The sequence below is a fragment of the Sciurus carolinensis genome, chromosome 13 (genome assembly GCF_902686445.1).
Source record: "Sciurus carolinensis chromosome 13, mSciCar1.2, whole genome shotgun sequence".
Taxonomy (NCBI): domain Eukaryota; kingdom Metazoa; phylum Chordata; class Mammalia; order Rodentia; family Sciuridae; genus Sciurus; species Sciurus carolinensis.
This window is the reverse complement of record NC_062225.1, coordinates 13,985,839-14,012,652: the sequence shown is the minus strand read 5'-3', so window position 1 is coordinate 14,012,652 and position 26,814 is coordinate 13,985,839. Positions and strand designations below refer to the sequence as shown.

Genomic DNA, 26,814 nt, shown 5'->3' with positions numbered 1-26,814 from the left:
AATGCCATAATTTTATCATTCTTTATGGCTGAGTAATATTCCATTGTATATATATGCCACTGTTTCTTTATCCATTCATCAACTGAAGGGCATCTAGGTTGGTTCCACAATTTGGCTATGGTGAATTGAGCAGCAGTGAACATTGATGTGGCTGTATCTCTAGTATGCTGATTGTAAGTCCTTTGGGTATAGGCCAAGGAGTGGGATAGCTGGGTCAAATGGTGGTTCCATTCCAAGTTTTCTAAGGAATCTCCACACTGCTTTCCAGAGTGACTGCACTAATTTGCAACCCCACCAGCAATGTATGAGTGTACCTTTTTCCCCACATCCTCGCCAACACCTGTTGTTGCTTGTATTCTTGATAATCGCCATTCTAATTGGGGTGAGATGGAATCTTAGGGTGGTTTTGATTTGCATTTCTCTTATTACTAGAGATGTTGAACATTTTTCCATATGTTTGTTGATTGCTTGTGCTTTTATTTATTTTTTTGATGAGTTTGTGAAGACTTGGTTTCAATTCTTCTTTACATGTGTACTGAAATTAACCAAAGAAGCCCTCTGGGCTTGGACTTTGTTAGTAATTTTTTGTGAGTTTTATTTTTTTTTCTTTTAATTACTAATTCAGTCTTTCAGATTTTCTGTATCTTGTAAATCATCCCTGGTACCTTGTGCATTTCTAGGGGTTTCTCCATTTCACCCAAGTTGTCTAATTTATTGGTCAGACTATGGCTTTGCTATAATTTATTTTATTTCTGTAAGTTCAGTAATATGTTTCCCCTTTCATTTCTAATTTTATTAGTTTGAATATTGTCTCTTTCTTCTTAGTCTAGCATAGCGTCAATTTTGTTGATCTTTTTAAGGAACTATCTGTTGATTTTCTTGGGTTTTTCTGGTCTCTATTTCATGAATTTCTGTTCAGATCTTTATTATTTCCTTCCTTCTGTTTTAGGGTTAGTTTCCTTTTCTTTTTCCAGTATCTTAAGCTGAGCGTGTAGGTTACTGATTTGAGATCTCGTTTTATTCAGTATAGGCACATTCTGCTATGAATCTTCCTTTAAACACCGCTTTAGCTGCATACCATAAGTTGGGGTACACCCTTTCTTCATTGTCATTCATCTCAAAAGTATTTTCCAATTTCTCTTGTGATTTCTTCTGTGATCCCTTGCCATTCAGGAGTGTGTTATTTAATTTCTACATACTTGTAATTATCTCAGCTTTCTGTGTTTTAGTCAGCTTTGCGTTGCTGTGACCAAAAACCTGACCAGAATGAAACAGAGGGGAAAAGGTTTGTTCTGACCTACTGTTTCAGAGTTCAGTCAGTGGTTAGCCAGCTCCATAGCTGTGGGCACTAGGTGAAGCAGGACATCGTGGGGGAAGAAAGCAGTACAGAGCATGGCAACCAGGAAGCGAGAACTCTGCTCACCAGGGACAAAATATAAACCCCAAACGCACAACCCAGCGACACACCTCCTCCAGTCACACCCTACCTGCCTACAGTTACCACCCAGTTGATCCACCAGTGAATCAATCCACTGATTAGGTCGTACCTTTCATGATCTAATCAGTTTACCTCTGAAAATTCCTGCATCGTCTGAGCTTTTTATACTGATAACTTGATTTCATTCCGTTGTAGTCAGAGAACACACTTTTTTTTTTTGCTGCAAATCCTTTCAGATACACTGATGCTTGTTTTATGGAATAGGATGTCGTCTAACCTAAAGAGTATTCTATTCCTCTTAAAAAGAATCTTGTTGTTACAGTGTTGGTTGGAGCATAACATAGCTGTGTTAGCTCTAACTGGTTATAGTGTTTTCCAAGCCTTCAGTTACCCCGTTAATCTGCATAGTTCTATTATAAGCTTGGAAGATTGAAGTCTCCAATTACTCTTTTTTTGGGGATAGGGGTGTATCAGGGATTGAACTCAAGGGCACTCGACCACTGAGCCACATCCCCTTATTTAGAGACAGGGTCTCATTGAGTTGCCTAGTGCCTTGCTTTTGCTGAGGCTGGTTTGAACTCAGATCCTCCTGCCACAGCCTCCTGAGCCAAGGGATTATTCCAATTATTCTTGTAGAATTCACTGTTTCTTCCTTCAGTTCTTTCAATATTTTGGGTTGCTCTTGTTAGTTACGTAAATGATTATAAGTGTTATATTTGCCTGATTACCCTTTTGTTATTATAAAAGGCCTCTCTATTTTAATATTTTTTATTTTAAAGCATATTTTATCTGTTGTCGTTATAGCCACTTTTTTTTTGTTCCTGATTGTATACTATATTTTAGATCTTTTTATGTTCAGCTTATTTAAATGTGAAGTGTGCCTCATTAAATACTTACATCATTGGATCTTGTTTTTCTTCCATTCTAATCATCTCTGCCTTTTGAGTAGATTGTTTAATCCTTTCACATTTAATGTTGAGATAGTTGGATTTATACCTGTTGTTTAACTTTTCTGTATGCCTCATGTCTCTGTTCCTGTATTCCTGTTTTCTTTTGCTTTAAATATATTCTTGTATAACACCTGAGTTACTGTAATTTTTTTTAACTTTTAAAATTAATTTTATTTCTGGTTCTCTAGTACTTGTATATATTATGAGATCTGTATCACATTTTTACTAATTGAATTCCACGTATAGTTATATTCCACTTAGCATGATATTCTCCAATTTCATTAATTTACCAGCAGATGCCATAATTTCATTCTTTTTTATGGCTGAGTAATATTCCATTGTATATATATATACCACATATTATTTATCCATTCATCACTAGGTTGGTTACGTAGCTTAGCTCTTGTGAGTTGAGCTGCTATAACATTGATGTGGCTGTGTCACTGTAATATGCTGTCCTTGGGGGACAATCCAAGGAGTGGGATAACTGAGTTAAATGGTGATTCCATTCCAGGTTTTCTGAGGAATCTCCATACTGCTTTCCATAGTGGTTGCACCAGTCTGCAGTCCCACCAGGAATGTATGAGTGTACCTTTTTCCCTACATCCTCGCCAATACTTATTGTTACTTGTATTCTTGATATTTGCCATTCTGACTGGAGTGAGATAAAATCTTAGAGTAGTTTTTTTTTTTTTTGGTGGTGCTGGGGATTGAACCCAGGGCCTTGTGCATGCTAGGCAAGCACTCTGCCAACTGAGCTATCTCCCCAGCCCCTTAGAGTAGGTTTGATTTGCATTTTTCTAATTGCTACAGATGTTAAACATTTTTTCATATATTTGTTGATTGATTGTATTTCTTCTTCTGTGAAGTGTCTATTCAGTTCCTTAGCCTATTTATTGATTGGGTTATTTTGTTGTTGTTGTTGTTTGAGTTCTTTATATATCCTAGAGATTAGTGCTTTATCTGAGGTGCATGTGGTAAAGATCTCCCGCTATCTAGGCTCTCTCTTCACATTATCGATTTTTTCTTTTGCTGAGAAGAAACTTTTTAGTTTGAATCCATCCCATTTATTGATTCTTGATTTTACTTCTTGTACTTTAGGGGTCTTGTTAAGGAAGTCAGATCCTAGGTCGACACGGTAAAGATTTGAGCCTACTTTTTTCTTCTTTTAAGGTACAGGGTCTCTGTTCTAGTCCCTAAGTCTTTGATCGACTTTGAGTTGATTTTTGTGCAGGGTGAGAGATAGAAGTTTAATTTTATTTTGTTACATGTGAATTTCCATTTTTCCCAGCACCATTTGTCCAAGTGGCTGTATTTTCTCCAGTGAATGGTTTTAGCACCTTTGCCTAGTGTTGAGATAACTGTATTTGTGTGGGTTTGTCTCTGTGTCTTCTGTTTTGTACCTGGTCTACATGTCTGTTTTGGTGCCAGTTCCGTGCTGTTTTGTTACTGTAGCTCTGTAGTATAGTTTGAGGCCTGGTATGGTGATGCCTCCTACTGTCTTCCTCCTTTTTATGTTCTAACTGCATGCATGTTGCTGCACTTAATGGTATCCCCTCTTTGTCTGAGACTCTATTCAGTTTCCTTTTCTTTCTTTCCTTTTTTTTTTTTTTTAATTTATCCCATGGTTACATAAGTCCTCCCAATCCGTCTCAAGTTTGCTGATTCTTTTGGCAGTTTCGATCAGCTGTTGAATTCCTCTATTGAATTTTTCTTTTCAGTTGTGGTACTTTTCAACTCCAGAATTTTCACTTGTTTCATTTTGCGTTCTCTCTTCTTTAAGCGTTGTTTCCATTAGTCCTTTGAACGTATTTACAGTGGCCACTTTGAATCTCTGTTTTGTCTGACATGGGCCCTCACACAGGCAAGTGTTTTGCCTGTTGCTTCTCTGCCTCCTCCATGTCAGTCGTCACAGTGTTCTTATGTGCCTTTTTCTGGGGGTGTTTTACGTGCTGTGTCCCAATACAGATTACCGGAGGTGCAGGGTTCGTGGGCTCCCATCTTACTGACAAACTCATGATGGACGGCCATGAGGTGACCGTGGTGGACAACTTCTTCACAGGCAGGAAGAGAAACGTGGAGCACTGGATTGGCCATGAGAACTTCGAACTGATAAACCATGATGTAGTGGAGCCCCTCTACATAGAAGGTAAGAGAAAAGTGCACATCGGCTTCATTTTAAGTTTGGTAGCCATTCTCCCCAGAGCAGGCAGAGCCCCAAGGATTGGCCTGATTGGGCCACTTTGAGTGTTGTGTTATGTTCTGTTTTTGAAATGATCTCAATGTGTATAAGGCACCTTCCTCATTCCTATGGTACAGAATGATTATCACAGTGTGAATGTCCTCTCTGTCACACCCTGGCTTTGAACTTCTTGGATCTGATGAGTAACATTTGTGTAATGTACTCTGTTAGGGTCTGAGTGTGTATACCCCAGGTTCATATGTGGAAGCCTTAACCCCCAGGCGTTGGCATCTTTGGGAGGTGATTAGGTTATAAGCGTGGAGCCCTATATGACTGGGATTAATGTCCTTATAGCAGAAACCCAGAGAGCCCCCTAACCCCGGTACCACTGGTAGACACAGTGAGAAGGTACCATCTGTGAATCAGGAAGCGGGTGTTCACCAGACACTGAATCTGCCAGCACCTTGGTCTTGGACTATGAGAGAGGAAGTTCTGTTGCGTATGAGTCTCCAGTTTATGATACTTCATTATAGCAGCCTGAGTGAACTAAGACAGCACTTCTATTGCCTAACAAGTCAAATTCCCAAGCTACTTGCATCTAATTACTTCTAGCTTCCTGTAGAAAGTTCGTGACGTAGAATGCTGCTACAGTTTGAATCTTGAATGTTCCCCAAGAGTCTGTGTATTAAAAGCTTGGTCCCTGAGGTTGTGTTATCGGGAGGTGCTGTGGACCTTTAGGTGTTGGGGCCTTATGGGGGTCCTTAGAATATTGGGGACTTGCCTTTGAAGGGTGTTACAGGATCCCAGTGTTTCCCTTTTCCTCTTTTTTTCCTGGCTTGTGATGTAATTGATTCTGCTTTGCTACAAACTCCTGCCATAATGTGCTGCCCTTACCAGAGACCCAAAGCCATGGGGTCACTCGATTTTGAGCTGAAACCTCCAGAACTATGAGCCAAAATAAACCTTTCCTCTTTATAAGTTAATTGTCTCAGGCATTTCTTTATAGTAATAGAGAGATGACTAATAAAAATGTTGAATTAATATCAGTTACAAGTGTTTAGAGTCCTCTTAACTTTGCCATTTTAAAGGGATTGGGCCAATAGGTAATATAGTGACTCTCAAAATGATTCATCCACATGTTAACCCCCAGAACCTACCCCAGAATATACCTTTTGTGGAAAGTGGTGTATTAAGGATTTCCAGTGAATCTCACGTGGATTAATGGGATAGACCATACCTCATATGGCAAGTGTCCTTATAAAAGAATTGGAGAAGACTCAGACACACAGGAAGAAAAGAAGAAGACCATGTGAAGACTAAAGAGTGTAGTTATGCAGCCCCAGGTCAAAGAATGCCTGGAAGAGGCAGGGAAGGCTTTACCTTGGGTCTCTGGAGGAAGTGTGGCCTGGCACTGCTGTGTTGCCAGGCTTCTGGCTTCTATAGCTGAACAAGAATACATGTTTTAATCTTTGTGGGTCTTTAGCTAAAGCAACCTTAAGAAGCTAATTCAGGGGCCTTCGGTGGAATTTGAAAGGTCTTCTTCCTCTAAAATTTTCTAAGGCGTGTTGAGGCGAGCTGCCTCCAGGTCTTGCTGGTGGGAGCCTCTGAGCTCACAGACTTGAGGCATCCTCATTGGGGCAACCCCATGAGCTGAAGAGTATAAAACTGGAGTTGGGCTGGGATCTGCCCAAAGCATAGGGCTATTAGTGGCAAAGTCAGAATTCAGCCTGGTTCTGAGGCTCCAGGGCTTCTACAATACCCTCTCCCAACCCTTGGACACATACAGAGAGCAGCGTGCTTCCTTCCCCGGTATTCCCACGCTGCAGGCATTGCCCATGTCCAACAAAGTGTTTTGAGCAGCCGGTGTAATCACTGAGGAGCTCTTACTGTATGGCTGCCCCGAAGTTCATTTAATCCTACTTAACATTCTACAGAGTTTTGTTATAAATGCATTTGTTGGAATGTTTTGCTTCTCTGTAAATATCAAAAAGCAAGTTGTACCGAATACTTCCATGTCTTCTTCCTTTTCGGAGGTTGACCCTTACTTTGACGTTAATAACGCCAAGTACTATCTTTAAAAACTACTAACAAAATGTTTTGCTAATATAGTAGAAAATCAGTGGTTGAAGGTATATTTCTTTGCATTGAAAAGTTGCAATTTTCTAACATGTTAATTCACAAAAGAAATTCAGATGGTTTCTTTAACTGACTTGTAAAATTTGCTTTTAGCATGAGTTCTTCATACTGGGAATGTTAAGCTTTGGTCTGTATTTATCATCTTCCCCCAGTTTGGTTTTTTGAGCCTTTTTGTTTCATCGAAACTTTATAATTTTAATATAGTCTCATCTGTTCATTTCACCTTTGCTATTTTTCTGTTTGTGTTATATTTTAACCATTTCAAGATTAGATGAATATTTAATCTGATCTTTTAAAAATAGCCATGGTGGGATTTTTTTTGTTAGTTGATTGGTTTTTGCCTTGTTTTAAATATTTAATTTTTGAGTCCACTTCGGTTTGACTTTTAGATTGGGCCACGTTTTTGTAAAGTGAACCAATTTGAGATACTATAGGTCAGATGTTCCACCTTCTGCCCCTGGACTTACTCATAATGACCAGGGCTCTGCCAGGCCGAGTTCTCGAGGTTCCTGCTAAGGTGTCTTCTTTCAGGAATCACCCAGAATCCGTCTGGAGACCGCTGCGAAGGGACTCTGTTGACGCAGCCAACATTAAGAACCACTTGTTGTAAAATGGAGATTATGTTGGATTATCTGGGAGGGCCCCTTGTAATCAAGCACACAAACACTTAAAAAGCAGCAGAAGTAGAAGAGGCAGGTGAGATTCTTGGAAGAGATGCCCTGGAGAGTCCCAGCAGAAGCGAAGCCATGAGATTTGTGTGGGAGAGGCACTTCACAAGGCTTCCAGCCTTGAAGGGGCCATGAGCCAAGGAGCACAGCACCAAGAGCAGCTCTCCACCAGCAGGAGGGGCCGTCCGCAGCCTGGAGGAGCTCAGCTCTCCAGTGTGCTGCATCACCCTCTGAAGAAATGAACACAGCCCTGCTGACACTTCCTTCAGCCCAAGAGAGCCCAGCTGAGAACCGGTGGAGGCACACCATGCCTGACCTCTGACCTCATGGTTGGGTAGTTTTGAAGCCTCTAAATTTGTTGGGATGGTAGTAAGAAAACAACCACAGGGTCTTAGCACAATACCTGGCCCACAGCTACTGCTCCCTAAAGGATAACCATTTTTCTTCTTATTACTCTTTTTTTTGTTCTATACTTGGCAATATGTTTATTATAGTATGAAGCAGTTGATTACATAATTTAGTACTACTGAGAAACGGAAACTTGGTAGAAATTCTATGTTAGTAAGTAAATTATGTTCCTTACCTGTGAAATTTGACTCCAAAGCCACTCTAGGCCATTTCCACTACTTCTGCCTGTAGACCGAGTGTAGAACACATCATACACACGTGCATACCCCTACACTGGTGGAATCATATGATGAATGAATATTTTGTCCTGTGCTCAAAATATCAAATCCCCTCAGTTGACATTTATCTTGGGAGGCACAAAGCCTTTCCCCCTCAGAGTTGAAGCCTGTTTTTCACTTCCTCCTTCCAAGGTTCCCAGCCTTGGCATAGGGTTCTTTCACATGCTTGATAATTCCCTCCTTGTCCTGCAGGAGCCCCACACCATCTCTTCCCTTCACCACTTCTTCCCCACAATGCCTGCTTCATTCAGCAGCAGCTAAGTGCACATTTTCTCAAGCTCACAAGGAACATTCCCAAAACGGACCATTTTCTGGGTCACAAAACACCTCAGCAAACCTGAAAGAATAAAGGCCAGATAAAATATACTGTCGAACCACAGCAAAATTAAACTAGAAATCAAGAGCAGCAGGATAGCTAGAAAACTACAAAATACTTTGAGATTTGAATGACATACTTGTATGTGACACCTGGGTCAAAGAAGAAATCTCAATAGAGATTAAAAAGCACTTCAGCCAGGCGCAGTGACTCACGACTGTAATCCCAGCAGCTGAGGCAGGAGGATTGAAAGTTCAAAGCAACCTCTCCAAAGCAAGGTGCTAAGCAACTCAGTGAGACCCTGTCTCTAAATAAAGTGCAAAATAGGGTGGGGATGTGGCTCAGTGGTGGAGTGCCACTGAGTTCAATCCCTGGTATCCCCCCAAAATAAAAAAAGTACTTTGACCTAAATAAGAGAATTAAGTTTTTTGTTTATGCATTTGATAAAGATTGAGATGAGAGAATCTTAAGTGTATATAAGTGACCTAGCTAATACAAGTATGTGTTCATCCATCTCCCTTAAAGAGACAGCAACCTGTTACCTAGTGCCCTGCATCTCATTTTCTTCCTCGTACTGCATCCTGGTGATCTTTTCATATCAGACTTGCTCAGCTGTTTAGTATTCTGTTGTGTGGCTGTTCTAGATCTCTTTACAAAGATTTTTTTTCTTCCCTTCAGTGTTATTTATTGGAAAGTCCCCATTGTGATAATATATGACAGTTTCATTATTTCTTGTCATTGGGTCTTTAGGTTCTTTGCAACTTAGGGCCATCATGAACCATTCTTCAGAAAGCCACCAGTATTCACTTGTATGTCCCTTTCATCATTATCTCCATTTATAGTGGAGCCTAAACAAGGAGCCAGTATTTTCCTGAAAAGCTGCTCTGATTTGCTTTTCCCCTGTCCTCATAAATAGGACTCTTGAGACCAGCATTCCTGTAGAGAACCAAAAAAGGCAATAATGCCCATCGGGTCCTGGGGAGACTGATACCTGGAAACTGCCGTAGAAAAAGTTAGGAAAATAAGAGGGCCTGACTTCAGCGAACACTGCACACATTCTACGTCCAAGGCAGTGTTCTGACCACAGTCCGATTAGCAGGTTCGGTGCTGTGTGAAGCAGGTGAGGAAAGAAAGGCACAGAGTTCAGTTGCCCGTCTTCTACCCAGATACTGAAACCCTGAAAGGCCATGAGGAGAGATGTCAAGAGGGAAGATAGCAGAAGCTGGGCTCCCAGCCCTGGTGCCCACTGTGAAAAGGTGTGTGGAGGGAAATGGGGTTTGCCAAGGGGGTCGAGTCCCTGTTAATGTGCTGCTATGATGAGAGTATTGTTATTGAATTATAGTACATGAATTTCTGTCTCCACTTTGTTATGTTGCGTATGTAAATATGAACTGTAGTGGTAGTGGATTTCAGAGGTCCCATCGTTTAATTTGGATCACTGGGGCTTCCTCCAGAGCGGCTCAGGACACTGGAAGTCTCCCTCCCTGTGGCGGCATCATGGGGCAAGGGACCCTCTGTACCTTGCCAGTAGCACTGACGGCAGCCCCGGGACCAGGGCTGAGTCAGATGTCCGGCGTGTGCAGCCTTCACATTATTCTAGGTGAGTGCTCTCCAAGAGGAGCCACATCTCCAGCTTACAGCCTTCACATTATGTCAATACTGTTTGATAAGAATCAAGGCAAAATCACACTCTTCTTTATGCTGAGAGAAGTATTAGAAGTTCTGCATCTTCTGAAATCCTTTTCTCCGTCATAAATACTGTTGCTGGGGACAAGGGCCATGCTGTGGGATGCCAGTTGCAGAGTGACCTCTCCTTGGGTAGTACAGTCATCCCTCATACCCAGCAGGGACTGGTTCCAGGACCCCCGAGGATACCAAAATCCACAAATGCTCAAGTCTCTTACATACAATGGTGTGATTTTTGCACAAAATCAATGCACATCCTTCTGCGTGCTTTAAATCCTTTTTAGATGTGTTGGAATACCTAATCAAAGTAAATGTTATATAAACACTTGCTAATACTGTGTTGCTTAATGAACAATGATGAGACAAAATCATCACGTTCAGTACAGATGCAGTCCTTTGGGGATATTTTTGACCCATGACTGGTGGAATCTGTGGGTGCAGAGCCATGGATATGGAAGGCCTGACTCTATTTCTGCCAGGCCTGTGACGTGGAGTGTAGAAAGAGAATCCTACGGCACATATAGCTTTATGATAATATTTCATTATATGCTGCATCGTCACGGGCATTCACAGAAAGAACCACCCCTTTTTAGCTGTTTCATTGTCCAGGGTCTTCAGTTTCAAGGTGCAAATCTTTACTGGCCCTCCACAGTGCTGTTGAGCATGGCAGGAGGAACTGACACCGGGCACCGTGGAAGTGCTGCAGAGGTGATCAACAGAGGCGTGTATACCTGCAGTCTGTTTTTATATGGATCGCCTCTCTGGTAGAAATTAATGCCTGATTTCTCTGATAAGTGGTTTTGGTTCTCCCAAGAGCTGTTCTGTTTCTACCCTGTTCTTTTCTTCCCCACCTGCGATCATTAGCAAAGTCCATTGAAGAACATAGAAAGTTCATTTGTGGCGAGACACAGGGTTTTCCGTCTCTGGGATTCTTGGGAGGGCAGAGGAGGCCTTGTCTGTCCTCTCACCTGTCTCTTGCCGCCTTCTGTGGGAGTACTGTCTGATTAATCAGAGCTCTTTTGGGCTCATTTCTTGAGGCTCCTGTCTAGCTGAAATCATGGCATCATTAATTTTGCACCTTATTTACATTCCAGAACTGGTCATTGTTAATATCATTCAGCACTCACGTGGCGTCTCATCCCTGCTTCTTTATCTCTGCTTTGAAGTTCCCCTCCTCTCTCCCCTTCATGATTCCTTACCAGATTAATTAAATGACAGACTGGTGCAGTGTCCTTTTTAGGACAGGAACTGGAGTTACTGTCATCAGCGTTACAGGCCAAATACTTCCTCACAGAGAAGAGGGGCTGAGGAGAATTCTGCTTTTCCTCGGGCTCTTAGGTTTCTAAGCGGGGTGCTGCACCATGCTCTACTTAAATAAGGTCATGACACAGTTTTATGGGAATATCCCTTAACTTATCAGAGGCAGGAGATTGGCTAAACTCTCAAATGGTGGGGGAAAAAAACAGATGGAATACTCTGTTTTAATGAAAAAGTTCCAAATTATCGCTTCACTCAGCTGTTGCTTTGGACTTGGGCCCAAAGCACTGTGAGGGCTATTTGTCTTCAGTTGAAGGTTTCCGGGCCCATCTACAGAGTCTGTGCCTGAGCCCTGCAGTGGGCTCAGGGCTTTCTGTTTGCACATGCCAGTAGGCCACCAAGGAGGCCTGCCCTCCCGGCAGCCAAAGCCGTGTGGAGGTAGGAAGGGAGAAGAGGCATTCTGGTGCTCACGGAGTCTGCCTAAGACGTGTGGGTCGGTGAGGTAGCCGGAAGCTGTTGTGAGCCAGCCTTACAACCCCGGCAGCAAAGAGAGATTCTTTCTGGTCAGGCTTCCCAGAAACCGATGTCTGGGTTCAGCCTTGAAGAAGAGAACCCGCGCCCGAGCCGTGAGGAGGAGAGGAAGGTGCAAGGCGGTGGTTTCCGTTTGATGTCGGGGCTGTCTCGGGCTCTCACAGCATTTTTTTTTTTAAGGTGAATCGTGTTTATTTAATCCTGTGAGTGTGTGTTGTGTGATGGTGCCGGGACTGAGCCCAGGGCCTCGCACACGGGAGGCAGGTGCTCTGCGGCTGCACGGTGTCCCCAGCCTCTCAAGGCATTCTTTCCCTCTTCCTCTCAGTGCAGTTTTCTGTCTCCCTGCAGATGTTGTCTCCACAGGAGTGAAGGTGGTACTGAGCAGCCGGCTCTGTAAGGTCACAACCCACGCGCGCTGGCTCACACTGTCTTTGAGGAACATGGGGTGTCCCTGTGTGAGAGCAGAAATGCTTGTGAGGTGGGTAGCAAGATCCAGGTCTTGGCCCACCTCCGTGTGCTCTGGGGTCACTCTCGGCTCTGGCTCTGAACATCTGCTTGACACATTGAGTATTGATGACCCGGTCCTGCTCTAGAGTGGCAGGGAGTGTTGAGGACATGTTTTAGGGAGCCTCAGTGCCCACATTTGAGGTTAACCATCTGCCACTTAAACCTTCAGCCCCAGAACCTTTAAGTAGATACACAGGAACAACACAGTATGTTAGTCACCTTCCTGTTACTGTGACAAATACCTGAGATAATCAACGTATAAAGAAAAGAGGTTTATTTGGGCTCATAATTTTAAAGGTCTCTGTCTCTGTTCACTTTGCCCTGTGGCTTTTGGGTTTGTGGTGAGGCAGCACATGGTAAGTGTGCCTGGTGAAACAGAACTACTCACTCCATGTGAGGAAGGGAAAAATGGGCAGGAGAGGGATTGGAGTCCCATTGTCCCTTCAAGGGCACATCCCTAAGTGACCTTACAGCCTCCCACAAGCTCCCATCCCTTAAAGGTTGCATTTCCCTCCACTAATGCTAAACCAAGGAACAGGCCTTTGCCACAAGGACCTTTGGGGGATATTCCAGATTCAAACTACACCACACAGACTCATACTGGTCCTCTTTGTAATCTGAAAAGACAGAAGCCTCGGGATTAAGGGATTTTGTGAGAATTGATTCTAAAATACTTGTTAATTTCTAGTTCATGTAATATAGATTTTTTTGGTTTGCTTTTTATTTTCAGCAATTTATCAGGTTAGAATAGTTGGTGGAAGGGGGGACAACAAGATTTTAAAGGATTTGTGTTTTCTTAGTTCTCTTGAGAAAAAGATTATTGTTTCACCAAGCATTAATTCTGTTTTTAAATTAGGTCAGTATTTTTTGGATTTGGCTTTAAATATACGTGTGTGTGTGTGTGTGTGTGTGTATACACATACATACGTATATACATATATACAATACAAACACACACAAAGTTCCTGTCTACCCACCTGAAACTCTATACCAGACTGTTACCCAGGCATGGCCCCACTGGGTGACTCTCTGAGTCTGTTTTGTGTTACTATAACAGAATATCTGATTCAGCATAATGCATAATGAAAAGAGATTTAATTAGCTCATAGTTCTGAAGGTTCAAAAGTATGGCATTAGCAGTAGCACAAGGATGAGAGAGAGAAGAAGAAGAAATCACATGTTCAGACAGGAAGCAGGGGAGTAGGAAGTGTCCAGGCCCACCTTTATATAGCAGTTCTCTCTCGAGTATCAATATAGCCTACAGGAGCTAGACTCTGGAGAGACTGCTTTAGTCCACAACCTAATCACCCCTTGCCAGGCCCCACCTCTTAAGGGTCTATCCCTTCTTGACACTGCCACTTTGGGAACCAAGCCTCCAGTACATGGACCCTTAGGGGACAAAACACATCAAACCATAGCACTCAGATGTGGAGCAAAGATTAATGGAGATCCCAGCCTGAGCCTCAGGAACTTCTTCTTTATCCCTTACACCCCAGGGTCAGGAAAGGGACGGAGCAGTGGTCCCCTGGTCAGGAGGTGGGCAGGAAACTTTGGAGAAGAGCTGGTGTGTCAGGGCAAAGGGTTCCCTCCAGGCCTCTTGTACAGGATGAACCCATGTGCGAAGGATGATTGATTCGGCAGTTGGGCTTTCTGATCTCATTCTTAGCTCTGCTGTGAGTGATGGGTGTTTCCTTGCAGAGCTTTGGAACCACCCTCTCCAGCCGTCGTCTCAGGGTCTAGTTTTACACGTATGGGTTGCTATTTTCTGCTCTACTTTTGTATCAGATTTGCTTCACAAACTAAACGTTCACTTTAGATATGCATGCTTAATTCTGTGTCTCAAAATCAGTCTTCTTTCTGATATGAATGCTGTATTTGGGACACAAATCTCAGAAGATTTTGAACTCCATCATCAGATAGAGTTTAGTCACAGAGCACAGACTCCACTTACTGACCCAGCACGTATGTTGTTTCCAGATAATTAGACTTTCTATTTTTGTTTAAAGTTCTTCTAATTACAAATGTAAATTAGTTTCTACAAAGAATAATGTGCTAAGAACTAGAATTCTAGTGAAAGATACACTAACACCTTTATTTTACAGTGTAATCGCTAGAAGTTTGAAACTTTCTCAAGTGTTTTTCTTGGAAATAACACGCTTCCCTTTTTTCTCCTTCAGTTGACCAAATATACCATCTGGCGTCCCCCGCCTCCCCTCCGAACTATATGTATAACCCTATCAAGACACTGAAGACCAATACAATTGGGACATTAAACATGTTAGGTAAGTGGTCATTTTCTCATTTTGCTGCTCTTGCTGGGAGTATTTTGGGCAGTTGCAAGCATAGATGCAGTTGTCCTTCCTTGTCTGCAGCGGGTACACTCCACGACCACCAGAGGATTCCTAAAACACTTTTCTCTTAACAGGGCACTTACCACTTAATGGCAGTGGTAATTTTGCAGTTTGAAATGCAACCACAAAACTTGCACACAGATTTTTTTTCTTTTTCACAATTCTAGCTTATGATTATTTTCTTCTTTCCTTATTGAAGGACTTTGACCTTTCTCTTAAAGGAAGCACTTTATGGCTTCTCTTTGGCCTATCTGAATTTCATTTATCTCTACTCTTTGGTACTGGGACCATCATTAAATAAGATAAGGGTTTCTTGAACATAAGCAGTGCCCTACCAGAACATTTGATCATTGAGGTGGACACTGAATGGCCAGCTGGTGGGTGGCAAATACAGTGTGGACACACCAGAAAACAGGATGTTTCACATACTGAGCAGAATAGGGTGGGACAGCACAAGAGTTCATTCTCTATTGAGAACAGTGCACAGTTGAAAACTTATGAATTGCTTATTTCTGAAATTTCCCATTTAATATTTTCAGATTGAGGTTGACCACAGGTAGCTGACCATGAAAAGCAAAGCTGCCTAAGAGGACCCCCACCATTGGAAGTTAATTAGTTTGACCTTGGTGTTTACACGTCTTCTTCATCACCTTGCCCCTGTTACTTGACAGTTTCACAGTATGCAGCATGTATGTCAAAAATAACTTTCTTATGTCACAGTCACTGGTATTTGATGCCTCAGGGTAAATCCCCTGGGAGTGACCACAGGTGACCAGCATTCCTCTTTCAGTTGACCAGTGCCCAGGATTAATGGCACATCTTGTGCTGGAAGGCTCTGGTCCCAAGATTGTACTGGGATGGCACAATCTTGGACTGGGACCATTATTAAATAATGCCCAAAGAGGTGACTGAGCAGCACCCCTGGAAGGTGGGGGTGAAGAGTCTGCCTATGTGGATGTTGTGGAAACTGAATTTCCGCTCTAATAACCTTAGGATTTACATTAGAGGTGGAAGATGAAAGGGTTGGTGGCATTAAAAATGACTGCATATGTATTCACAAACGGTGTGCCTTAGATCATGGCTGTGGGTAATATGCACTTGTTAACATTTGAAATTAGAGACTTGGGGCTGGGGATATAGCTCAGTTGGTAGAGAGAGCTCTTGCCCCACATGCACAAGGCCCTGGGTTCAATCCTCAGCACTACACTAAAAAGAAATTAGAGGCATGCTTAACTTTTGTTCAGGTGTTTTGATTATTTGCAAAGTGGAAGAAAGGAACCACTTTTTAAAATGTCAAGTGAAAAATGGGTTTAATTATAGGAACATTTAAAGCAGGTTCTATAAATGGATTTAGGAAAGACAGTCCTAAATATTAATTTGAGTGGAACTTGGAGACAAGGATCTAAAAGGGCAGCTGGAGACTGGATTTTAAGTCTCTAAGGCCAAACATTTTGGAGGGTTGTATTAGTCAGGGTCCTTGAGAGGAGCACAGTAGGAATGTAGTTAGATATGTAGGAAGGGGGTTATTCAGGTCTGAGCATGCTGCTCAGTGATAGAACACTTGCCCAGCAGGCACAAGGCCCTGGGTTCGATCCCCAGCACTGCAATTTTTTAAAAAATTGAAGGAAGGAAGAACAGAACTTATTATGATGGATTGGCTCCTATGATTATGGAAGCTGAGAATTCCCATCTTCCTTCTGCAAGCTGGAGACCCAGGGAAGTGGACAGTGTAGTTCAGAGGCCTGAGAACCAGAGACCTCAGGACAGATCAATGCCTACTTTTTCATCCTATTAGGCCCTAAAGGGATTGGATTATGCCCATCTCCTTTACTCAGTCTACAGATTCAGATGCTAATTTCTTCCAGAAATACCTTCACAGACACACCCAAAAATAATGTTCAACTAGATATTTGTTGGGGTATATCCCTTAATCCATCTGGTTGATACATAAAATTAACCCTCACAGGGGTCAAGTTCTGAGTGGATTAAGATGATCTGTTCTTCTAACCTAGAAAGAGCATTTATTTCCCCTCTTTGTTACAGCCACCTGCCCTAATCACTAGGCAGGAAAGGGTATCTCTCCTCCTACTTAGAAACATGGTGTGCTGCACCCGAGTCTTGCCACCACAGTCTCCCAAACCTTCCCCACACTCTCTTGGCCCCCCATCCCCCTCATTGTACCATAACCACACCCCATGGAGGAAAAGCGCACTGTGCTCATGGTATCTGATCATCAGTTTAGGGAATGCAGTCTCTGTACCCAGGGCACCATACTGTCCACTGTGAGGGGATTCAGATAAGGTACCCAGGCTCTTCTGCCAGGGACCTTGGCATCTCGTGGGAGGGTGCTCTGTAGGCACAGGCATTGGTGATGCAGATGAAGAAGGGAAAGGTCCCAGCAAGATGCCATTGGAGTCCAAGCTAGGACTGAGCTAGGGCTTGAGTGAGAGTGGATGTGGAAGTCTTGCAGGAAGGATGGGGGATCTTCTAGGAATTACATGGACAAAAATCAAAGGAGACCCTCAGTAGGATGGTGGACTCCACATGGAACTTTGCAGTCTGAACCGAGAGGAGCTGTCATCAACCATTTTGCACTTGAGACAAGATGTGCACTTTGCCTGGCTTCTTCAGGGAGAGCCCTTCCCTCCCCCGCTTCCCCACCTCTCAAGTCCTGAGTTGACTTCATCTGATGAAACCTCTTTGCTCTTTGTCCAGTCTCAACATAAACACCTGAGCTATCCTGGCTTCACAGTTGCCTCTATTTCAGAATCTCTATGCTCAGTATCTCTTGAATCAAAATGTTGCATATTTATGTGTATATTTTACCAAAGTTAGAGAAAACTAAAAACTAGATTATTCCCATGTGGTGGAAATGGTACAGTTACTCTGGAGAACAGCTTGATTTTTTTTTTTTTTTTTTAATTGAACAGAGCAGGAAGGCACGGCAGCATACATACGTAATTCCAGCTACTCTGGAGGCAGAGGCAAGAGGATTGCTTCAGGCCAACTAGGGCAATTTAGCAAGACCCTGTCTCATAATAAAAAATAAAAAGGACTGGGGATTTAGCTCAGTGGTAGAGCACCCCCAGTATAAAAAAATAAATATAACAAATAAATATGTGACTACCATAATAACCCAGTGATTGTCATCTTGGGCATTTATCTCTGAGCAATGAGAACATACATCCACATGAATACCTGTAATAAAGGTTCATAGCAGCTTTGGTCATGTGAAAAACTAAAAAGAACTAAAATGTCCAGTAAAGGGTAAATGATTAGATTGTACACCCATTCCCTCGTACAGTCCTCAGGACAAAATAGGAAGGAAGTGTTGACATAATAACTTGGTGGACTTCCAAGGAAGTATGATCAGTGAAAAATTCAGTTCTGTAAGGTGATGTATGATTCCATTTATGTATCATATTAGACTGACAAAGTTACAGAAATAGAGAATGGATTTTGGGGTTAAGGGAGTGGAAGGGAAAGAAGAGGTGAGGCAGTAGGGGGTCCTTGTGGAGACGGAATGTTCTGTGTCCATTTCATCAGTGGAGGACTCTATCAGTGGAGATGGTCTTTACATCAGTGTCACTGTGACATTGTAAAATCTGATACTTCAGAGTTGGAAGTTCTTACATTGAAGAAAACGGTGAAGAAGTACATAGGATCTCTCTGTGTTAACTTCGTACCACTGAATTTGAATGTACAAATATCTCAAAAAGTCAACTTTACAATGAAAAAACACCTCAGGATCCTTGTTGAAGCTACGACTTCTGCCTCTGCCATAATACACTGTGGTGACCCACCTCTCAGGTTCCGTGGGCCCTTGAGTCTGTATCCTGTGGATGTGATCTGATGCAACCTCCTGTTAACAGCTTTCCTTCCTCCTGCACATGGTGGGGTTGGTGGGATCCATCTCCAGGTTCTCACCTTTTTAGCAGCTATCACATTCTTAAATTTCTTTTCTTTACTTTTTTTATTCATTGTGCACAAATGGAGTACAACTATTGGTTCTCTGGTTGTACACGAAGCCGTCATACCTTTTGCATATTCATACATGTACATAATGATGTTTGTCTGGTTCTATTACCTTTCCTTCCCCCGCCCCCCCAGCCCTCATTTTCGCCTACACAGTCCATCCTCCTTCCATTCTTCCCTTACCTCCCCCCGCCCCCGTTAGGTGTCGACAACCACTTACCTTCATGGCTCTCTGCTTCCCTCCAGATCCTCCGACACTCAGACCGCTGACTCCCTCTCACTATAGCCCTCAGCCTTCCCAGCCTCCACACGTTGCCCCTGGGTCCTGCCTGCACACCTTGCCTCGTGTGCCCTCCTGGCAGTGCTTCCTGGGCAGCAGGGGCCATTTTGGAGCCTAAGGTGAAAAAAGCCTTGCCCTCTGCCTACCAAGGTGAGGTCAGAAAATATGGGGCAATATATTTTTCATAAGGCAAATAATTTTTCATAAAATTCCTGAAATCACACCTTAGCAAAACAACAGATTCTGATCTTCCTTACAACCTAAAAATCCAACCAAATACTGTTTGTCTAAGGATCCATTTGTGATTTTTCTTACTGCTTTTGTTTGTTTGGTCCAAAGTAGATGCAATCAGAGTGGATAATTTGGTGGATCACCAGATAATTTTCATATTAAAACACACTTAAATCAGCCACATAAAGTGTGCCTGTCCTTGAAAGTGAACAATTTCTCAGATCATGTCTCTGCTCTTTTGCAGGGTTGGCAAAACGCGTGGGTGCCCGTTTGCTCCTGGCCTCAACCTCAGAGGTGTATGGAGGTGAGTGGGTGGTGCCCCAGACACAGTTGCTTCCGCTAACCCTTTATGCTGTTTCCCTCGTGTCCTGGGTGAAGAAGGAATCAAGTCCAGGATCCCATTCTGAGAAGGCCTAGCCCGCTCATGCTCTTCCTGTATGTGATGACCCAGAGGCTTTCCATCCCAGCCGCTGGGGTCACCAGACTCCTCCTCTGAGTGGGCTATCTCTTACTGTATACCTTGGAGGACTGAACCATGTCACCTGGCCAATAAGGGCCCACTGTTTGATTCCACAGGAGTGTTTTATCCATTCTGCTCTTAAGTATAACAGAATTTGCATTCCATGGGGATAGTTTGCCTGTTCAGCTGGCACACGTTATTCCTCACTATGAACAATGCATGCTGCATGCCAGATCCACCAGCAGCCCACAGCTTGGCCTTTAGAGCTTGCTGGGCGATGAGGCATGTGCCGATTGCCTTACCTGATACAGAACAATCTCTGGAAGAACCTTAAGTGGAGGGTGCCAGAAAACTCCATAGCCTGATTTAGTAGGCTGAAGCCTTCATCATTCTCCAGGCCCACCAATGCCTGGGAATTCATGTTGGTGGTAGGAGGAGGATTATGTTTTCAATCCACATTGGCTTCTATTCAGCCCAAAACTAACTGGATGCAAGGTTTGGGGAAACTGCTTAGTCGATGCAATGGGAGCCACACCCTGACCCTTCTTTTGTTTTTTCCCTTTCCTATTTTGCATTATTGTTCTGGATGAGAAAAAGGAGGAAAGGTAAAATTGGAAGGGACACTTTTTTTTAATGTAAGGGAAGCAAATGAAAAAAAATTCTCAAATTGTACCCAATGCAGTTATAATCTTCATAACCCCATGAAAATGTAGCACATCTTCATCTTTGAAGTCCTGCACAGCTAAAGGGCAGAGTATGAATCTCCTCACCTATGTTTCTGTCCAAAAGATGGAGTAACATCTTTTTCCTTCATCCTTGCCCACCCGATTTCTTATCTGCATTTTTGATAAGAGCTGATGTCCTTTAGGTTCTTAAATAACTTTAGGGTGTAATCCTTGCAATTAATTTGCCCGTTCCTCTACTCTGACATTTGACAAATGAACACTTATGTTTTGTGGAGCATTTGCTTAGTCCATTAACCTTGCAAAATACCAATAAAATGGTAAGCAATTAGAAATCATTTTTGACTTTACTTTTCTAATAACAAAGTGGTTTGTCCCAGTTTTTCTCCAAATTGATGTTGTGAGGAAACTTTTTTTTCAGAATCTTGGCGCCATGGGTATTTCAGCCCAGACGGTGCCAGTGAATGACTGAATGGGTATGCCCAGCCCTCTCTTTCTCATCCTTTGCTAGAAATTTATGACCATCTCATTTGGTGTCTGGCTTGCCCAGCCCTTGTCAAAAATCCTTGGGAAAAGCTCCAGTATCAGTCATCTGTGAATGCAGGTCTTTGGTTTTCCTCTCTGGGAGTCTTTGCTTCAATCTTTTCTACCCATGTGCAACGAAAGCCTCGCTTCTTCTTAAGGGAACAGTAAGCTGCAGCCCCAGACAGAGAGACCTTGCTCTGTGCTGCGCAGCAGCAACTGCAGGGGGCTGTGGAGATGGTGACAATTCAAAGGCTCTTGCCAGTGGTATGCATGTTCCCCTCCCAGTGCTCGCTCAAGGCCCTCTTCCTGAAGAACCTGAACTCAAACTTCAGGGGCAAGATCAGCAAGATGTGAATTAATAACATACAGTCCCTGTATCTTTTTGTCCAGATTTTTTGACAAAGATTTATATATTTTCTACCCGATTGTACCCAGAGTATGAAGTTCTTGATGTACTTGATAAACCAAGTAGTAATTCACATTCCAGAAATACACTTGTACTTAAAAAAGAATTTGTTACTTGACTTCTTTTCTCTGGTAGATCTTACAGTGTGATTGGTTCCACACTAGGAAAACAGGAACTGGTATTCCATTCGCTGGTGGACACGGTGTCCCACTGTTTACCCCCCAGAGGGCCTCCAACTTGTCTCATCACAGGTTCAGATTTGTTCTGGTGATAGAACATATGAAAGTCATCATGTTCCAGAGATGCTGTTTGTTTGCTTTTTATTGGTTCATTGTAATCATACATGATAGTAGGATTCAATATGCCATATTTATACATGCACATAATTTGATCAGTCTCCTTCCCCAGTACCTTCCCTTTCCCTCCCATCCTCCCCCATCCCCCTCTTCCTGATACTCCACCGATTTCTTTTCTATTATATATTTATTAGTGCATTGTCATTACACACACATGATAACTTATGTGACAAACTAAAAGTTTAAGAACAATTTATGGAAGAGAAGGGAGATTTGAGACACTTTGGTGTTTTGTTTTGTTTTGTTTTTCCCCCCTCTAAAATGCTATTATTAGCCAGGTACAGAGATCCATGCCTGTAATCCCAGTGACTCAAGAGACTGAGGCAGAAGGATCACAAGTTCAAAGCCAGCCTCAGCAATTTAGCAAGGCCCTGAGCAATTTAGTGAGATCCTATCTCAAAAAAAGGAGGTGGGGAGATTTAACTCAGTAGTAAAGTGCCCCTGGGTTAGATTCCTAATACCAAAAAAATAAAATGCTATCATTACTTAATATCAGTAGTAAGAATACCAGTTCCAGCTGGAACTTAGGAGAATGGTGTATGGAACTCTGAGTTTCCTTCCCACTTTGATAGTTCTCTACCTTTGTAGATGTTTGCATCACAAAGATGGTCTGTTACTAATGCAGATGAACTGGTTAAAAAGGAAAGATGAAAACAGTCTCATTTTTCCCTGATCTGTAGATCCTGAAGTCCACCCTCAAAGTGAGGATTACTGGGGCCACGTGAATCCAATAGGACCCCGGGCCTGCTACGACGAAGGCAAACGTGTCGCAGAGACCATGTGCTATGCCTACATGAAGCAGGTACTTAACCAGGTCTGGGGCTTGTGTTCTAGGCACAGAGAGCATCAGCATGTCAGACGTAAAGGGCTGTAAAAGGATTAAATGCTGCCATTAATTATGCCTGGGTGTGGGTGTGGAGAAGTCCAGTTGCACATTATAATTAATGAACAGTGTTATGCACAACTTTTGTCGTGTGTTTCCTTATTTTAAAAATAATTTCACAGAGCTGAATTCTTAGGTGTGGAATACTATCGAACAGTATGCTTCTCTGTTACCACTTGCTCACCAGCAGCTTGTGAGTGCCTCACTTCCTGAAACCTCCAAATGGATGGATTTTCTTTTTTTTTTCTTTTGGTTTTCTTAATAGTATAAAAATGAATTCACTATTGTTTTAAAGAATTGTTCTTCACATTTATTTACTATCATTTCCTGCTTTCTCATGGTTCATTGTTGCTCTGGGTGCTTCTGCATAGATATCTCATAATGTGCACGTGGCATAACGGAAATTACCCACTAAAAGGCTGAGGTTCCCACAGTCTCTGCTGCTGTGTGACTTGGAGACATGACCCACTGGTTACTTTTCTTAACCCCTGACATGGGGTTCAGTGCACCTGCTGTGCTGGCCAATGCGCTGTGCAGAGAGGGGGACCCACAGGCTCAGGTGAGAGCCCAGGCTCTTCCATGCATTTTCCAAGGGAGTACTTCCCTATCCTTAGGCCAGCTCTCTCAGATCCTCAGGGTAATGTTCTTTATTAAGTGGAACATGCAGGGAAATAAATGTGAGCATGGAATGTTGTTCCAGGATAGGTTGTTAAAAGATGCAGTGTCTGTCAGTGGGAACAGTATTCTCAGCCTGCAGGTGAACTTGGGACATTGAGAGAGAGGAGAGTGGCATATGGGTGCCCAGTTCCCAGAGACTCTTCCTGATTGTCTGAGGCCCTAGGGGAGCAGGCATGGGCACATGCACCACAGATGGTGCAGCGTGAAGCCAAGCAGGAACATGCTGCCCCTTTTTATGGCAGGAGGGGCTTGTCAGGGTCTCTCTTGCTCCTTATACTTTAATAAAATACCATTAAAGGTTCTTTAAAAGAACCTGTGCTGGTGTTAGTATTTGGACTGGTCTGCTTTATTTCCCTGCCAGAAGTAGAACTAATGCTTTCTAGCCCACTTTGGGCCATTGCCTTGTATTATCCACTTATTCTAAGAAATGTTAACCAGTTTTTTAAAAAATGTGCTTTTGTCATTTTTGAACCCAGAACATCTAGACCCCAAAATCAAGATGTTCTGCACACGCAGAACAACCTATGTGCCTACAAAAACTGGATAGAATGTGAAGGAACATAAATGCATTTTATCTAGTAGTATGTTTCAGGAATAGTATGTTCTCGACTTTTTTCTTTTGCTTTCAGTCTGATGACTATGGTGGGGAAGGAGTACAGGGACTAGAACCCAGATTTCTCTACCACTGGGCTACATCCCCAGGCCTTTTCTTTTATTAATAACTTTGAGACAGGTTTATATAAGTAAAACTGGTCGATAGTCAGAAAATGTCATTAAACTTTTAGTTTTTGTTAAATGATTAATAGTATAACCTTATTAACATTCAGTGACTATGTGCTCATGACAATGATAGAATTTAATAACAATGGAGTCAGCTTTTATTGAGCACTCTATGTGCCAAGGCCCTGTTCTTGGCACCTAGACACTACCCAAAGTCTGCTTGTCACACATGTCTGAACCATTGTTTCGGTTTATGCTTGCATTGTCTCAGGTTTCATGGCATGAATGGCATTGCCCTGTAACCTGTAGAGGGCTGTACCTGTTAAAAATCCCCTTGTGGGTAACTGGTCCTTCATTTCTGTGACTGAGCATCCCTGCCCAGAACCCCATCAGGTGTCCCCACATGGCAAGGGCTGTCCTCGTGAAGGACCTGTATCACTCCCTTGGCACAGTGCGCCTCTGGATTTACCAGGCACATACCTCATGCCCAGAAGGCGCCACACAATTGTGGGATGCATGCAAGAGTCACAGCCCTGGCCAGCCTCCTAGTGTGCTTCTCACCAGGGCATGTGGGTCCTCCTGGTGGGAACAAAGCCTCAGTTACTTCCCAGCACCTCCTGGGAAGGAAACCGTGGAACTTGGCCTCTTGGCTGACAGGTACTTGTAGTTTGTCAGGGCTCATCACCATGCTTAGGTGCACATCTGCCCAGGCAAGTGCAGCAGTCTCATTCTAGAGATGACACTAGGGAAGCCTGCCCCTGTAGACAGTTTGGGACTTGTAAGCAGGTGTAATTTAGCTGCATGTCCCTAAAACCCCTCACCTGTTACCTGGGTGGCCGTTAAGCCACAGAATGATCATTTACCTAACCTTGGGTATGCCAGAATCCTGTCCCCTTCTGGTGACTGCAAGGCAGATAGGTAGAGGTTGTGACTTTGAGAAGAGATGATATGGCAGAGTAGAGGTCACTGTGACATCACCTGAATTCTGACAAACCTGTGAAAAGGCCCTGATGTGGACTCCCAGCCCCTTGTCCCCATTCTTTTTTTTTTTTTTTTTTTTGGTGCGGAGGAGCTGGTACTGAGGATTGAACCCAAGAGTGCACTATTGCTGAACTACATCTCCAGACCATTTTATATTTTGAAACAGAATTTCACTAACTTGCTGAGGCTGGCTTTGACTTTGAGATTCTCCTGCCTCGGCCTCCTGAGTAGCTGGGACAATCAGCCTACGCCATCATCTCCTGTCCTCATTCTTTGCGTTATGAATGTTTTGTTCCCTCTTTTGTCTGAATTGGTGCCAAGTAGGGAGGAGAACAGTGAGACATGTTTAGGTTCTTGCTATGGCAGGATGCTTTGCTAGGTAGTAGAAACATAAGAAATCAAGGTTAACCCAGAAGGAAGTTTTCTTCCTCATTATGCCATAATGCTAATCATAATGCCATTTAAAGACAAATGTAAGAGAGGAAAACAGATGAACCAAAAACTACCATGTAAAGAGCGAAGAGGCTATAAAACATTCAAGGCAGGAAGACCGATCTTCAGCTTGGGATTTCATGTTAGCCAGCTGGGGTGAATGGGAGCACCTGCTGCTTCCACTGGGTTGGGTGTGGCCTGGTCTGGGGCAAGTTATTGGCCTTCTTCAGGCTCCGGCTCCAAAGACATGTTTTCTGGGACTGTGATTGCTGCTTCTCATTTCCTTCATTTTAGCATATGCAATCCTGTGGGTCCTACATAACTGAGCCCACTACCCTGCAGGGTGCCATGATATTGTACCCTTCTGAATGCGCCGCTCTCTGGAGGTGACGTTATTGAAGGATTCCCTGCATACCCGAAGTGGATATTTCTAAGGAGTGGGAACCAGGGCGAGAGTGCCCGCCAGGCCTTGGCCTCTATTAGTGCTGAGTCTGTTTCATCTCCCCTCATTTCCCACAGTCTTTTTTGAGGTGGGTGGTTAATCCATTTTACAGATGGGAAGGGGTTCCAAGACTTGTCTCCAATTCTTTGGCCTGGAGGACTCCCCGAAGGGTGTGCCCCTTCCCCTATCTGACTGTCCTGTCAGGTGGCTACAGATAAGGAAGCATTGCTGAGCAAGAACACAGCTCCGTCCAAGGGCATCAAGGCCCAGAGCAGTGTGCACAGTCGTATGGTGCTGCCCCAAGCAAGCGGTCCATGTGGCATTGCTCCAGAATTGCCAGTCCCTCCTCAGCAGAGAGAGAAAGTCATAGTGGTCAGTTCGTAGTTCTAAACGTTCAGCCTTTTGAGAGAGAAAGACTTAGGAATGACTTAACATATGAGTTATGAGAACTTACAATGTCTGGAGACAAGTGGAGATAAAAGGATCGGAAATGAGGGGCCAGGTGGAATGGTGTGCCTTTCACACATTTTTATTTCATTATCTTAATAACTTTAATTTTTTTACATATCCCCTTTGGTATAAATTATCATTTTTCACCATGCCGTATGGTATGTGACTCTGTCTTACTCTAAATAAACCTAATACATAAAGACTGAAATATAAACAAGTGAATAGAGGTATGGATAATCTCTATAAAAATTTCCCATTTCTAGAGGATTCACTTCTGAGTTTCTTTCAGTGATTGAAATATCCTCTAATGTATTCAAAATAAAGTTTAATAAAGTTTGATTTCCCAGGAAAGCCTATCGTACATCCCTTACAGAAAGAGAGGCTTCCTTGAGTTTCTTTTGGGATAGAATGAAGTAGAAGGTAGAATGAAAGGGCATAGCATCCTTCATTAATAGGATTTAATTCATCGTCAGGAATTAAATAACCCCTTCTGCATTCTTGAGGTCCCAGTGGTTTTATAAACGTGGAGCCTTACCCTGTAGGCTGTGGTCAGGGTTCAGTGTGCATTTGAGCTTATTGCTCCTAGTGAGTCCGCCCCTGAGGT

The 26,814-nt window shown here is 43.1% G+C and overlaps 1 protein-coding gene across 4 annotated transcripts in view; it reads left to right on the top strand.

Annotated features, from left to right (window-relative positions):
• Positions 1–26,814, top strand: part of Uxs1 (UDP-glucuronate decarboxylase 1) — an 89,472-nt gene that overhangs the window by 42,332 nt on the left and 20,326 nt on the right. For all 4 annotated transcript variants that reach the window (XM_047522549.1, XM_047522552.1, XM_047522551.1 and 1 more), the window contains 4 exons: positions 4,357–4,537; positions 14,535–14,639; positions 19,439–19,498; positions 22,305–22,426. In XM_047522549.1, coding sequence (XP_047378505.1) covers positions 4,357–4,537; positions 14,535–14,639; positions 19,439–19,498; positions 22,305–22,426 — 468 coding nt within the window. The remainder of the gene's footprint in view (positions 1–4,356; positions 4,538–14,534; positions 14,640–19,438; positions 19,499–22,304; positions 22,427–26,814) is intronic.